The following is a 17,256-nucleotide window of genomic DNA, read 5'->3' as shown; positions in this document are numbered from 1 at the left end:
AAATAAAACAGTACTGTTTAAATGCACTAAATCTGAACATGACATTTTCATTCCTAGTTTCCAATTTGTCAAGTCAAAATTAATTTCAAATAAATGCTCAGTGTGTTTTAACAAAAACATTCCTGCTTTTGCCAAAACTGGTTTTGTTCAGTTGCCTTTAAAGTTTTTCCTTTTCGGTGCCACAGGAATGACAAACTTACCTGAGACTGCACGATTTTCAATGCTGCAGTATCAGGCCATCTAGATAGTATGACTCTAACATCATACGCACTCAATTCCTTTTGTGCTAATGAAATCCAGACAGCAAACTCCATTACTCGGATACTGTCAGTGGTTTTATATGTCACCAGGAAAATGACTATCAGTATTCAACTACCATAAGAAATTAGAGATCTACAATTTGAGTTTGCTAATGAAATTTTGTTAACATTGTAAAATTTCAAATTTTGTGGCAGAAAATATTTGAAAAGAAACCTGGTGTTGTTACCATTCATGAAATTATATAGTATATCTGACTGCAGAAAGTGAAAAAGTGTCTTGTGTTCAATGACTGAACTCGGCTGACATTTCACCTAGTTTTGATGTTGTCTTACAAAGTCAGAATATAACAGTATGATATGCTAACCTTTGTAAACCAATATATTAATCGGAAAAGTATTTTCAAATTCCTGACCGAAAGCAAACAATACATCAAATTTTTAGCAAAGTAGCAATTTCTTTAATAATGTTAACTAAAATTTTTCAATTCAAACTGTTCCTAATGGATACTTTCCCCACACCTCTGAATGTGCGAACTACGCTGATGCTTAAATCATCTGCTATTAAGCATATACCAAAATCACAGTGCATTTGTTAGTCTGTAAATACAGAAACACTACATATAAGAATGCAACCTCTGTTTACTTATTGTTACTACATGTACCTTTCTTCATAACCTTCATGTTACTCTGTATATTCCTGACTATACTTCTTTCTGTGTCGACACTACTAGTCAATGAGACACAGCTAATAGCACTTTGGGGAATTCAACAATCACAGCATATTATCCCATTAATTATCCATTGTTTCATGGTGTTAATAAAAATTGTCCAGTCATTAATTTGAAAGCAAGGCTTATAAGTGATAACTGGATTTAAAATCCCATGTTTATGAATTGCATCTGGAAGCCGATTTAGGCCTGCAAATATCAACTGGATTTAAAATATAAGGCTTTCTTGTGTTTAGGTATTGTCTGATTATACAGCTTTTTGCTAAGTGGGCTGCAATTTCTCACTAGTTATAATAAACATAAACTCTAAAGGGTAGTTTGCACATTTCCTCTTGAAACATAAATATGTAAAGCATTTCAAAAATTAAAATATTCTGTCATCTTTGGCATAACTCTGACTCATATATATTTTTGCATCTGCATCCAACATAAATAGCTATAGAGCTAACATCATAATTAAGGCTTGGTAGGTCTAAATAATTAAACTGTACACAATTCCTAAGACAGATGTTTTGGTTGAATGTCAATGTGCAGAATTCTCAAAGTCACTAGTTATATTTCATTTTTTTATCCTTTGTTATCCAGTTTAGTACCAATAGACTTGTGGCCTCTTTCCAGGGGAAAGCCCAAAGTGATATTTAAACAACAATCCATCTACTTGGTGTGGGAATAGTCTCCACAGCCTTCTACACCAAAGGCAATTGTGCTACCGGTTATACTACTGACAATCTAATATCTTTGTCCACTATAATGATAAAACAAAATGATTTAATAAGCCATATTAACTCATCACTTTTTTAATGTTGCTGGTAACTGGAAGAGTATTCCTGACTTTGCTTTTCTTAAACAGGTACCATTTCATTTCCTATATCATAACATTTTACCAAGTCTCCTAGAATCAATGACCACATAGGACTTTTTCATTTCAACTTTTACAGGGAAAAAATCCCACCTGTTGAGGATTATACAGTCAACACAACCATTATATTATTTTTTAATTTCAAACTCTATTTCACCTGCAGTTTTAGACTGTGTAATATACACGAGTAGTTTTAGATCCCTCAAGAATAATGTTTTCTCTAAGCCGTGAGAGAATACATCAGTCAAAAAGAATAAGTGATAACCATGGTAGCAGTGGAAGTTTTATGACTCATCTAGATAGTCAAATTTCCTATGTCTGTATAAATGAGCTCTGTTACTATATGCACAATGGCTTTGCATTTATGGCTGGGGAGGTTAATAGATGCATAATTACCTAAGTTCCTCGTGGGACCACCGTTGTTTATGAGAGTCACAGTGAATGTTCTCCAGTCAGACACAAGTTCTCTGTATAAGTTGAGACTGAACAGTTTAAGTAGAGGCATGGATAATGCACACTTAGCAATTATAAGAATGCAACGTAATGTGTTACCTGGTCCCCTGAAAATATTAGTTTTAGCCTTTGATATGGAGTAAAGACTTGTTCCAAAGAGATTTCAAGAAAACAACATTTTCAGGCATGATGCGGGCAACAGTGTGTGTAGGTGAGGTAAATTATCATTAAATTTGTCTGTTAATATATTGGTACTCCCTTGACAGCAGAATGAGTGATATGATTCTGGATTACATCAGTGCATTGTTAGACATTATTCCTTGGTTTCCTGTTAAAACTAAAGAAAGATTTGTAGTTCACTTTGGTGTGTGTAGTGACTTTAAGCTCAGCTCAGCTTTATATTTTTAATAGAGCTCTTAAATTCCTTGCTGGCATGTTTCACTGCACTTTTGTGGTAGGGGGATGGAGGTGGGAATTTCTTATAATTTTTCATTTTTTTACTTATTTTGTTAAACATTTATTAATAGAGAATTTCAATCAGAAAAAAAAAATTCCCAAATTTACCACTATATTTAAAACAGAAAGGTACTGACATTTCTATGCAGCTGTTTAGGAGTTGGAAAAAGTAAGACGTAAACAGCACTCTCTTTCGGGTCTATTTAAAATGCATTGTGTGTAATTTTTCTCACGTCATCTATGACATGAAGTGGGTTTGCTACAGAGAAGTCCTTAAAGACAGTTTCATTTGGTGATAGGGTGGTATCACTAGGCCTAAAAAAGAAGACAGATGATTGTGGTCAGGTTTAATCAGCGATGAGTAGATGAGCGATAGGGTTCTGGCAGGAACTAGATTGGCAAGGACCAGCTCAATGATATAAATGCTTCTAGTGGGTATATTTACAATTTTATCCAGTGTATTGAGGTTAGCAAAGTCTAGGAAATACTGAGCATATCCATTTTAGAGGTGTAAGTATGCCAGTCAATGCCTGAGTGATTGAAGTCCCTTAGAAAGAAATTATTTGGTTTGCTATTTAAACCCTCAGTGATGTAATGTCCATGATCTTTGGGGAACATTGGCAGGGATTTGTACTTAGCAATGAAATACTAATTGGATTTGTTAAGAGTGATTCAGATCTCCAAGAGCTCTACATTAGCACCGATTAGGTCATTTGATGTCAGTTAATAGCATTTCTGAAACATGGATACTACCCGCAATGTTTAGACAGAGTGCTGTCAAGGCATTGAAATCATGTCACAGTAACTAAACAAATATGAAGGTGTTGAGTTGCAGAACAACCTCACATTCAAGCATCTTTCTATTTAGATTCTTAGAACTGAGTAATGCCACCATGATGCTGTCTTAATTTGTCTTTTAACAGAATAATGAAAAGAGTTCAGTAAAGATAACAATTTTTCATCATATCAGTTTGACACCTCCTCAGCACTTCTTCATCTATAGCACAAGATAAATCATATGTGTTGTGTTGAATTAAAACAGAATATGTTCTTAGGTTTCAGTCTCACACACACACACACACACACACACACACACACACACACACACACACACACACACACACACACACACACACACACACACACACACACACACACACACACACTCACACTCACACACTCACACACAAGGATTCATAAAATGGTTTTATGCAGTAGTACCTCAGTATTATCCACAGCTAAATGGCAGCATGCAGCAAGTACAGCCCGTCCATCCTGGAAATACCAGTCTGCCAGCTCATTACTGACCTTGTGTAGTAGCCTGCAATACAAAAATACACACATCATTTTCTCTTGGAGTATAACACAAGTGTCACTTTGTGGTACTAGCAAAACACACAGGTTGGATTATTGGAACACAAGTGTCACTTTGTGGCAGCAAAACACACAGGTTGGATTATTGGAACACAAGTGTCACTTTGTGGTAGTAGCAAAACACACTGGATGGATTATTGGAACATAAGTGTCACTTTGTGGTACTAGCATAACACACTGGTTGGATTATTGGAACACAAGTGTCACTTTGTGGCAGCAAAACACACTGGTTGGATTATTGGAACGTGTCACTTTGTGGTAATAGCAAAACACACTGGATGGATTATTGGAACACAAGTGTCACTTTGCTGTACTAGCATAACGCACTGGTTGGATTATTGGAACATAAGTGTCACTTTGTGGTAGTAGCAAAACACACTGGATGGATTATTGGAACATAAGTGTCACTTTGTGGTACTAGCATAACACACTGGTTGGATTATTGGAACACAAGTGTCACTTTGTGGCAGCAAAACACACTGGTTGGATTATTGGAACATGTGTCACTTTGTGGTAATAGCAAAACACACTGGATGGATTATTGGAACACAAGTGTCACTTTGCTGTACTAGCATAACGCACTGGTTGGATTATTGGAACATAAGTGTCACTTTGTGGTAGTAGCAAAACACACTGGATGGATTATTGGAACACAAGTGTCACTTTGCTGTACTAGCATAACGCACTGGTTGGATTATTGGAACATAAGTGTCACTTTGTGGTAGTAGCAAAACACACTGGTTGGATTATTGGAACATAAGTGTCACTTTGTGGTAGCAAAACACACTGGTTGGATTATTGGAACATGTGTCACTTTGTGGTAATAGCAAAACACACTGGATGGATTATTGGAACACAAGTGTCACTTTGCTGTACTAGCAAAACACACTGGTTGGATTACTGGAACACAGGTGTCACTTTGTGGTACTAGCAAAACACACTGGTTGGATTATTAGAACACAAGTGTCACTTTGTGGTTCTAGAAAAACACACTGGTTGGATTATTGGAACATGTGTCACTTTGTGGTAATAGCAAAACACACTGGATGGATTATTGGAACACAAGTGTCACTTTGCTGTACTAGCATAACGCACTGGTTGGATTATTGGAACATAAGTGTCACTTTGTGGTAGTAGCAAAACACACTGGTTGGATTATTGGAACATGTGTCACTTTGTGGTACTAGCAAAACACACTGGTTGGATTATTGGAACACAAGTGTCACTTTGCTGTACTAGCAAAACACACTGGTTGGATTATTAGAACACAAGTGTCACTTTGTGGTACTAGCAAAACACACTGGTTGGATTATTAGAACACAAGTGTCACTTTGTGGTTCTAGCAAAACACACTGGTTGGATTATTGGAAAACACAAGTGTCACTTTGTGGTACTAGCAAACACACTGGTTGGATTATTGGAACACAAGTGCCACTTTGTGGTACTAGCAAAACACACTGGTTGGATTATTGGTATCCTTCCTTTACAAAAAAGTACAGATCTTGTAAATGAAACAATGGTCACATTAGGAATAATTAACATACATTTGTACTAATACTAGTTAATAATTGCCAATAAGACAATCTTTCAATATATCCATATTATTTTGCAAATATGCATATGTTCTATTAAAGGTATTGCACCTCATATATAAAAAAAAATCTCCTTACTTCTTCAGGAAAAGACTCCTTATTTTGAAAAACAGAAGGCACTACAGTTGCAAACATAAAGAGCCTGATTGTGAAATATGTTAATCACAATACAAATGTAATTATTGTTACAATATGGAATGAAATAGTGCATTAAATATCTCTCCCCACAGTGATTTAGTTTATTTTTTGCATTTTATAACTACACAGTATACCTATTTTCCTGTTCTTTGACAGCCATTAATTTATGTGAACCTTGGACATTTTAAGATGTTGCATATCTAAAGTATGAACAGGAAGAAAAATATTTTTCTTTGTGCTTTTTTCCCTTTATGCCTACCTACCTAAAGCAACCACTTCCCCAAGTTCTCGGCCCATTTTTTAACCCCATTGCAACAGCTTCTCAAACAAAGACAATAACGAAGTGTTGGGGACTGTCATTTAGAACTGAGAGACCAGCTCCACATCCCAGGACATGGGTTAGTTTGTTTAAGAGAGACTATTATTAGTTTCTGACTCAGCAAACTACTCAATAGCTTTGTCCTTCTGATTGACAAGATTAGTAAGACAAAGCTTTGCATCAGAGCTGTAGCTAAAGTGGGGTGAGTTGGCCAGCTGCCTAGGTACAAACAGAGTCAGGTCATGCTCAAATGGGGCCCTAGGCAAGGTAAAGGACCAGGACCCCTCCCCCACAGCCCTTATAGTATCCCATTGCCATTACTCAGCACTCTCTCCCCAATTACGATAATCACTGTCAGTGTGCATATTGTTTTATTCTTTACTTTTAGAATGTTTACGGCAATTTAGATTTAATTTTTTTTTAATTTCAAATTTCATAGCCAAAACACTGATGGCTATTTGCTAAATAACAGTCTCACATTAGAAACAGACACATGAGCAACAGTAAACGTACCTTCTATTGAAACTCACATTCATTGAAAATGCATCTGGTCAATGGCAGATTAGTGCACCTTAGGCCACAGGCTGTTTTTAAATCATGGACCTCCAGCAGACATTTTTACAAATATGCACAAATTCACCTTCCTGATTATTTGAAATTTCACTTCTTGTTTAATACAGCAACATCTGTTAGAGTGTATTTTATATTTGAAGTTTGAATATTTTTCCAGTAAGCATTGTAACAACATTTATGAAGAAATAATGGCAGACGTATCCATTTCACAACATTTCAATCATAAAAGACCCTCAAACTTTACTATTGTAACCCCTACATATAAAATCATGTGCTGTATTATTTAATTGTAACAACATATGATTATTTTGACATGCAGTCTAGAGACACGCTTCATTTGATTATCAACAACATTTTTAAAGATAAAAGGTAGATGCATACTAGAGCAATTCAGATATGTATTTCTCTTAACAGGTTTCTTATATAACCTAGTTTCAAGGCTGCCCAAATGTGATTTATATAAAGTAATATCCAGAAAATTAACCTGTTACAATGATGTTTTTTCTTAAACTTTAGGAATTCAGTACATGTTTTCAATGAGTTAAAAAACATGTCAGATTCTTCTAGAGCACCTGTCCATATAAGAAACAGGTCATCCACAAATCTACGGTAAAAAACAGCTTTGGTATATAAAGAATTAGATAAAATGTTTTGTATCTCCTACATAAACATAACAATATTTGCATACGTATTTGCTACATGGGAAAAAAAAACAACAGAAGGTTGAAAGATTGTATTAGTACTCATCTCTCTGAAATTAATAGGAAACAAGACAAATCCATTATATAGGCACATTTATAAAGCAGGCAACACTCACTATTTTAAATTTATGATTTCATTTCATGTTAATGAATCCCTGTGTGGTGGTGATATTGTTCAACATAAAAAACTAAATGAAGTTAAACCAACCAAGGAATAACAGAAAGGCGAAAAAACTCTCTGGAATGACAGAAAGGTCAACATCCTGAATTAGAGGAATATAGATGGATTTTGTGACTTATGGCTCATATATTGCCAGGTTTAAATGAATTTGTATCTTTAAAGCCCACTCTGAGAGAATTACATCAGAAGGTGTAATTGTATCATGTGACCTTGACCATGTGACTTTTACCATATGACTTTTACTATGTGATTTGTATCTATTTAAATGGCTTTACTAAGTGTTTTAAATGTTTATATGCCTGAGGAAGCTTTTAAGTGAAACAACAAAGTTGCACATTAAAGTATTTGACTCCAGTTTGGCGCTACGTGGTTTAGAGTGAAATTTTCTCTCTTTTGTTTATTTTTATATACATAGGCATACCCAAACTTAGCAAATATAGCTACATTGTTAACTATATCCTTCCCAGATGTTGGAGTCAAAATATTAATGATAATAATGGCTATAGTTGCATATTTCAAATTTGTTTCACAAAAACCTACAGTAGCAAATATATTCCAGCTTAATACTCACACAAACATACACACACACACACACACACACACGCACACACACAGACACACACACACACACACACACGCACACACACACACACACACGCACGCACACACACGCACACCACACACTAGTGAAAAACTGGATTACTGATTGTATAAAAAATGACCAGATAAGAGCATAAGGTACATTCATCTGCAGAGAGCCTCCCCACCCCAATCAGCAGTTTTAACCACTTTGTTGATTGTGTACATCCATTATTGTTAGTAGGAAATAAACTGTATGTATTTTACTGGTATCTTCAGATGAACTACATGAAATCGTATAACGGTCACTATCATTATGCCATAAGATCCAGCTATGAGTAGCACAATTTAAATAGAAGAGCATAAAAATACCAACCACCTAACAAGTTATACACAAATCAGAAATATTACTGCATTTAGTATACTGTTTTTGTTTGGGGGGGGGGGGGTTATGTGCTTGAAGGACACCTACATCTGATTTTGACCTGCCTAGGCCTTCTCTAGCAGACTACTCTAAATCACTTAAATGTTAAGAGAACACGTTTTGCATCAACATGCATTTAGTGTACCAGATGAAATTAGGTCTGGCAGTTGGTTTATGGCTCTTAAGCCCTGTACATACAGTGTTTGACTCTGACAAAGTAGAATATTGCACACACACACACACACACACACACACACACACACACACACACACACACACACACACACACACACACACACACACATGCACACTGCTGGTTATACTTGACTCTCTCTGGTGAACCAAAGGCAACTCCAGATGCCTGAAATTAAATGTTTCATGAAGTCTGTCTAGCCACCTCTAAATACCTACTGTTAAATGCTGAATGGATTCTCTCTGGTAAACCAAAGCCAACTCCAAACTCCTGCTGTTACTCTGTGCAATAACTCCAAATATTTGCTTTATTTTTTATTTTTGCCTCTTGTTCTACTTTGAAATCTTGCACCCATGCTTACTTCTTTCTCACTGGATGACAGTATGAAGTAACAGGACATGGATATGGGCTAAACAGGGAACTTTTTAACTCTTAAAAGTGACAGTAAGTGGTTGCAGAAAAAAAATTCATATTTTTTTAATTCTTAAAGCGACAGTGCATGGTTTCTCAGAAAAGTAAGAAAACTTCTTTTTTTTTTAATTTAATGTTGTGCCCTGGCATTCCTGCCAGCATGGGGCCCTAAGTAACTACTTAGGTCCTCTAGTGCTGTATCTGGGCCTTATCCACCAATAAATGTACTTAACAATTACAGCTACTTTATTGATTGTGTACACATCACATCTGAATGTGAAAACATGGACACAGTAAATTAGTTCACTTCATTACAAAAATGCATACTTGTCCTACAAAGGCAGACTAATGACTACACAACATAGTCTTAGCCAATGCTAATTCCAGGTTTGCGTGTATTTATTCATTGCAGCCATTTTTATAGGTTACTTGGATATAATGGCTTCTTGACTTAATATTTCTTGTTCATTTTTTTCCTTCTTTTCCTTCTTCCTGTCTTTCTTACTTTCTTCTACCCCCCCCAAAAAAAAACAACTGTCTTAAGACATTTATTTACATAACTGTAATTTAATAGATTTCCAACAAAAGTAATGAATGTATAAACACAAAATCATTTTTAAATAACAAAATATCAACCCTGTTATTTGGACATTCTTCTTTCTTTTTTTGTTACCTTTCTCCTCCATTCTTTCTAGTTTACCCTTGTGTTCCCATCTAGTTTCAGGTCCACCACTCTCTTTTACAGTCCACAGACTATCTCTGATCTAAGGTGTGGGGCCACTATGGAACCTAAGGACATCCTTAGGATTGTGCCACTGACTGCTTCTACCAGCGAATTTATTTTCATAGGATCATAGGAGGTTACTAGGCTACTGGCCCTAAGGCCTCTACAAGCCTAGCCATGTTACACCCTTGTTCCTTTATTGACCAAGGTATATATTATATGTTTGTGCATGAATCTGAAATGAGCACCAGTTGCCCCTGTATAAAAGTGACATAGGTGAAATCCTCGATGTAAATTTACGGTTTTCCACCCAATTGTCCAGGTTACACTTAAATACTGCACAGCATCCAAAGACATGCATCTGGAGCATTTCTCCCTGGGCTTCCGTTGAAATTAGGCTCTGTCCTAATTGGACTTTCCCATTCAACAAATGTTAAATAAATAAAATAAATAAATAATAAATAAAGAAATACAGTTATGCTCTGTTTGACATGAATTGGGAGTTTGTTCCAGAGGAGTGGCAACCTTTGAGACAAATATCTGTCTCTCCAGCATGTCCTGCTAATATTGCAGGCTAGGTTAAGATCCCTAGTGTGAGTGAATTTTGTCCCATTGGATTTGCGGATATGCAGCAACTTCATTAAGGCAGGGTCTGTGACTGCTCTGTACGCCAGGCACAAGTCGCCTCTAAGCAGTCTATACAATACTGAATAAAGTGATAGGGCCTTCAGTCTGTTCATGTAGGTCATGTGTTACAGGCCCTGTATTTCTTTAGTGAGAAGCCTCTGAGGTCTATCCAGCTGCTGTAGATGTCTGGTAAGGTACACACAGAAGGGGGCATTGTACTGTATTATTGGTCTGATGAGAGCTGAGTACAGGGGAGTGATAACCCCCTTAGCTTTGGATACTACACTCTTGCCTATGAGGTGTGCAATGTAGAAGACCTTCCTTACTACTGTGGAAACTTGATTATCAAAATTAAGGCTGCTATCAACTTGAAGTCCTAAACTTCTCGCCACTGAGTTTGAAACTGCGGGGCTATTGTTAATGTTGTAATTAGGAGGAGTTTCTCCTTTGCCGATGGGGATGATAATGCATTTTTTTTGTATTTAGTTTAAGTCCGTGGCTTTGACACCAAACATTTGTCTGTGTAAGCCCATTTTGTAGTATGTTGACATCTTTGGGGAATTTGATGATTGCGTCCAGTTTGCAGTCATCAGCAAACCTGGTAAGCCATAGGCCATCTATTTTCACCTGGATTTCTGAAAAATAGATACCAAAGAGTAAGGAGCCTAGCACAGATCCCTGTGGAACACCACTGGTACCAAGTCTGCTAGTAGAGTTGTCATCCCCAATTTTGACTATATGTGTTCAGTTTGTGAGCCAGTTGGCAACCCATCTAGTGACATAAGGGTTAATCCCCAGCTGGGTGTGTTTCACAATGATGCCTGAGTGAGGGATTATATCAAAGGCCTTGGCTAGATCAATGTAGGCAGTGTGAACTGTTCTGCCTTCATCCAGGACCTTGGTGACATTCTTAAAGAAATCCACCAGGTTTAGTAGGGAAGATCTGCCCTTAACAAAGCCAAACTGGGATGGGTCAAGAGTTTGAAGATCACCTATATCCTTGTTAATAAGGTCCATAATGATTCTGTCCATGGCTTTGCAGAAAAGGTTGGTTAGGCTTACCGGCCTATAGTTATCAGGGTCGGTTGAGGGACCCCCTTTGTGCAAAGAGATTATGGTTGCTGTTTTCCACTCAGCTGGGACAAAGCCAGTGCTTAGATCAAATTTTAAGAGCATGCTCATCAGTTCTGCTAAGTCCTGTTTTCAACCATTTAATAAGCATCCTGGGATGTTGTCCATTCCCATAGAGGCTGTGTTTTGGCCTTGGAGAGTGCGGCTATGACCTGCTCTCTGGAGATATTAGGTAGAGGACTGGTGACAGGTATGTTATGGAGTATGATTGGTGGGTACAGGAGGGTAAAGTTTTTACCATACCTATCCGCTAGCAAGTTGGCAATGTCCTCAGGTTCAGTATAAATGTTACCATCCACAGCTAGGTCGGCACCGAGCTGGGCCTTCCCTCTTAGATTTTGGACACAGCTAAAGAATTCTTTATGATTTTCCTTAGAAAGGGATGCTAATTTAGTTTCATAATTAGCTTTAGATGACTTTACAAGCTGTCTAATCTGGTTGATGCTTTAGAGAGATTTCTTCATTTGTTGGGACCATTCCCTCTTGTTTTCTTGACAGCAGTTTCTTTCTGTGATTGCATAACCTATTTATGCCAGATGTCGACCAGGGTGGCTTAATTTTTTTGTGAGGATCTTCATTTGATCCTTTCCAATACAGCTGAGTCTATACATTTATATTGGTGTTTATACAAGACATTTGCGTACACCTCAGTATATGGGTAATTGCTGTCAATGTTGGTAGGGGGTCTGAAACTAATGATACTATCGCTCAGCAGGCTATAGCTTGCTTTGGAGACATCGTTTAGCCTTTTTGTTCCTGAGGGTAGGTCAGGTATGATGTTACTTTGAACAAGACTGATTTATGATTGGACTTTACCTGGAGGGTCCCATACGTGGGTATTGCAGTGATCCCCCATGTTGGTAAAGACTATGTCAAGGATATTAGAGCCTCTTCTGGGGGTGCTGACTATCTGCTTCAGAGCATTTGTGTTAACAAAGTCCAGGAACATTTGGGAAAGCATGTTTGTACTCATATATGTTACCTAATCGATGGAAGGATAGTTAAAGTCACCCATGACCAGGGTATTTCACTGTACTGAGAGTGACTCAAGAAGGTTGTGGAAGGCTATGTGGTTTTTGTGGTTCATGGTGGGGGAGCTATAGCTAACAATAACGTGGAGGGGGATCTTTCCTACAGTTAGTTGGACTTGGAGTAATTCTAGGGAGTCATACTGTTTAACCAGTCTAGAGGTGTATTTGTCTTTAATGAAGATGGATATGCCTCTTCACTTGTTTTTTCATGTTTGTTATTGTGGTCTGAATGTGTGGAAGGCATTATAGCTTTGCATGGCCAGGCTACTCCCTGAGGTCTTGAACCATGTTCCTTTGACTGCACAGACATCAGCATCTTCCAGGGTGAGAATTGCTTCAAGTGAGTGCAGTTTCTGATTTAGACTCCTAGCATTAAGCAGCATAACCCTGAGTTTGTTTCTGGAGGAAATTTTTACATTGGGAATTTTGTTGTTATGACACTGCCTAAAAAAGGCACTATAGGGGAGGCAAGTACCTTTGTCAGAAGCCTAAAGCCTGGAGGCGACAGGTGAATACCATCTCTGGCAAAGCAGCATGGTCTGTTGACCATCTTATCCCAGGCTGTCAGATACTGGATTCCCTTGTATTGACACCAGGAGCTAAGCCAATTGCTGAAGTTAATCATTTTCTATTTGTATTGTGGCATCATCCTAGGTGAGGGAAGAATTCTGCTTAGGGCTAGAGACATACCTGCCTGGGACACATAATCTGAAAGCTCCATCATGTCTCTGTTCATATAGACCACTGAGGTACATCTCAAATCATTCACTCCAACTTGGACTATGACAGGGTCATAACAGTACTTGTTGTTGAGAGACTTGAGTGTGTGCATGATTTGGCTGATCCTGGCACCTGATAGGCAGTTGACTGTGACATTCTCCTTGTTCAGCCTAGTGAGGAGGACATATGCATGTCTCACTTTGGAGTCACCTCTGACCAAGACATTTGGTTTAGGTATGTTCTGCCTTAGGGGCTTATTGGGTGGACACTGATGCATGTGTTATTATGTGTAGTGGGTGCTGTTGGGACCGTATTTTTTGCAGAAAGTTTATGTTTGGGAGGTCTTTGCTCTTTTGGTATATTTATAGCGAGTACCTCCATGTATATGGGTTTATGTGTTGTGTACTTGGTATGTGTGAGAGATGAAGTGTGGGGGCTGACAATCTCAGGATTAATAGTATAGACAATCAAGCTGGCTGGAGAAATGGTGGAAACTGACCTACACAGCTGGCTTGCTTTCTGGGCAACAGTGAAGCTTAGGATGGTTCTCTAGCAGTTATATACTAACCATTGTTGCACAGTGCATAGCTAGGTGCAAATTCTGTGTTTAAATATCAGCTAAGTAAAACAGTTTTCATGCAATCCAACCAATAGAAAAGCCCAAGACTGAACCTTGTTCCAACAATCCCTAACTCAGATGGGTCCTTGACTACACTCTTCTGCCACAAGGGGTAGAAGGGCCCTCTAATGTAAGATTGCTGGCTTTAGTGCTCAGAAAATGCCAAACAGTCTAGATTCAGCAAGTCTGAATCCAGCCTATGCATAAATTGTTCAAGTACTGTAAATAGGCAGTGCAAAAAACACAGTCACCAACAATAAAAACAGTTGAAAGTAGGTGGCAAAACAGTTGCAAACAGTTTAAAAGTGCAAAGAAGGTTATAAAAATACTTATTTTTCAGTAGAATTCACAGGATGCCTTGGATTTTGCACAGACTGACTTCAGATCTCTGGCTAAGGACGCCAAAATCTGAGCAGCTCTTATAAACTGAGTACAAACCCCAGTAAATGCTGTCTTTTATGACTTACCCCTTGAGCCCCCCCCCCTCTAGGATTCACCTGCTATATCCATGGACTGTGCCTCCCTGCACAGAATGGCTAGTCGAATGCCTTCTGTCAGGATAGGCAGAGCCTCAGGTGACTGAGCTGCTAATCAAACCCAGATTCCCAGGGCGACAGTGATTCTCCACTCTGTGCCACAGCACTGGCACTTGGACATGCTTCTTAGTTTCATAAATGAAAACAAAACTGTCTTAAGAAAATTATTTTATGTACAATATACCAGAATTTTCAGGAAATGAAATAAACATTGGTATAGCAATGTTCAGTACTTATCCTACCCAATTCAGGGCCCTAGAATGTCAGAACATCTGCTGGCAAATAGCTGGTGCAAGATTGGGACCAATTTTTGTGAGTATTTCATTCCATGCAGGATTCATGCACACTCAGACTAATACCACAATCATACATCTAATGGTAAATTGGATATTGCTGACTCACCTGATTGCACATCTTTGGGATATGGGTGAAGAGCTGATTTCCAGTAAAAATCCATAATGGCACAAAAAATGCATACACATCTTTGTATATAATGCATTCCAGACTGGAACCAAACCTGGAAAATCAATAGCTGTGATGCAGCACTGATATCTGTTCCAGCATTGTACTGCACAAAATATGAGTGAAAAAAATCTAAATAGCACAAACACTTTTCATTTTCAAATGACAAAATAATAATCATATTATATGTGCATTAGATTATACCCAAACATAAGAAGATGAATCTGAACTTCTCTAAAAAGCCAATGGATAGTCAGTTGGCAGTACAACTTACTTATATCTATATCAAAGGAACAGAAAATCAAATCATCATCATCTCCTTTCAGCTTATCCTGGTTAGGGGCTGCCACAGCGGATCACCGGTCCACTCATGATTGGCAGTCGAGTTTTTACGGTGTCGAGTTGTCAGCCCGGCACCCAAACTTCCACAAACACATACACAGTCACACCTACGGCCAATTTAGAGTGTCCAATCCACCTACAGCATGTTTTTGGGATGTGGGAGGAAACCAGAGCACCTGGAGGAAACCCACGTGACCACAGGGAAGGCATGCAGACTCCACACAGAAGGCACCCCAGCCGAGAATCAAACTGGAGAGCCTCTTGCTGTGAGGCAGCAATGCTAACCGCTGCACCAACAGAAAATCAAATAATTTAATGAAAGTCTCTGTCATCCAAGCCACCCATGTGAGGGCTGGGATCTTCTCTTCCCTCTTTTTGCATTTTGCTATTACAATTATAAACCTGATAGACTTCTTTGAAGCAGTCACCAAAGCCATAGATGAGGGTAAGGTGGTTCACACAGCCTATCTAGATCTCGCTAAGGCTTTCAACACCATCTCCCACTCTGGAATCATAGATAAATTCACTAAACTAGATATAAATCCCTATGTCACAAGATGGGTTGCCAACTGGCTCATGGACAGAACCCACACTGTGAAAGTAGCAGACTCCAAATCCAATTTCAGACCAGTGACAAATGGTCTATCACAGGGTTTAGTCCTGGGTCCTCTCCTGTTTGGTATCTACTTCTCTGAAGTACAGGCTAACACAGAAGGTCTTTGGCTAACAAAGTTTGCAGATGACTGCAAACTGGGAGCCATAATCAAAACTCCTAACAATGTGGACATCCTACAAAAGGGCCTCACTGAGACAGATGCCTGGTGTCAAAACCATGGCCTGAAGCTCAATGCCAAAAAGTGCATTGTCATCCCCTTTGGTAAAAAGTCTGTACCCATGAACTACCACATAGGTGGTAGTCTACTTAACACCAAAAGTGTGATAAGAGACCTTGGGACACAGGTGGACAGTAGTCTCTCCTTTGATAATCACATCACCACAGTGGTCAGGAAATCCTTCTACATGGCACACATCATCACAAAAGGTTTCTCATCCAGAAAAAGGAGGTCATTGTTCCCCTCTACTCATCACTAATTAGACCCATTATAGAGTACAGCACCCCTTTTGGTATGTACCTCACAAGACATCTACAACAACTGGAGAGGCCACAGAAATACCTCACAGAGAGGATTACTGGCCTCAAACAGATGCCCTACGCAGACCGTCTCAAAAAAACTCCAGCTTTACTCTGTCGCATATCGCCTGCTCAGAGGCGATCTCTGCCTAACATACAAAGCTATGTCAAACCCAGAGCTGTTGGACATACTCCACTTAAAGAAACCCCAATCCCTCCAAGCTGCACGCTGCAGGGATCTACTCCTTGTCACTACAATAAACAGAACATGCTGGAGGGATAGATTCCTCTCCCAGAGACTTCCCATACTATGGAATAGACTACCTATCTATGTCAAACAGAGCTCCTTATCAGCACTCTTCAAGAAAAATCTTGATGATTGGATAGGAAATAGGAAATTCACCCCGGGGATCACTTCTGTGGCTCTGCTTGACAGAGACACAGGAAAATAATTTTCTTGGGTGGGGAAAGCCAGGGTAACTTTTTGGCTAGACTTATATAGGCCCTAGGGCCAATAGCTTAGTACCTACCTATGAACCTATGAACCTATTGCTACTATGACAGGACATGCTGATAATTTAACTAACGTCATTTCTACTTGCATTTAACCTCTTATTTCATATTTTCAAATATTATAGTTTGCAGGTATACCTTTATGCTATAAGCTACAGAAGACAAGCATTTATTCCAG

General features: G+C 38.5%; 1 protein-coding gene across 1 annotated transcript in view; it reads right to left on the bottom strand.

Moving 5' to 3' along the window:
* WDR17 (WD repeat domain 17) overlaps positions 1-17,256 on the bottom strand; it is a 1,021,977-nt gene that overhangs the window by 175,402 nt on the left and 829,319 nt on the right. The window contains exon 21 of the mRNA XM_044062517.1: positions 3,978-4,077. Within this exon, the coding sequence (XP_043918452.1) occupies positions 3,978-4,077 (100 nt within the window). The remainder of the gene's footprint in view (positions 1-3,977; positions 4,078-17,256) is intronic.

The sequence above is a fragment of the Protopterus annectens genome, chromosome 2.part1, assembly GCF_019279795.1.
Source record: "Protopterus annectens isolate FY-2018-M chromosome 2.part1, PAN1.0, whole genome shotgun sequence".
In the NCBI taxonomy this organism is placed as follows: Eukaryota; Metazoa; Chordata; order Ceratodontiformes; family Protopteridae; genus Protopterus; species Protopterus annectens.
Note: the sequence above shows the minus strand (reverse complement) of the source record. Positions and strands in the feature narration are given on the sequence as shown.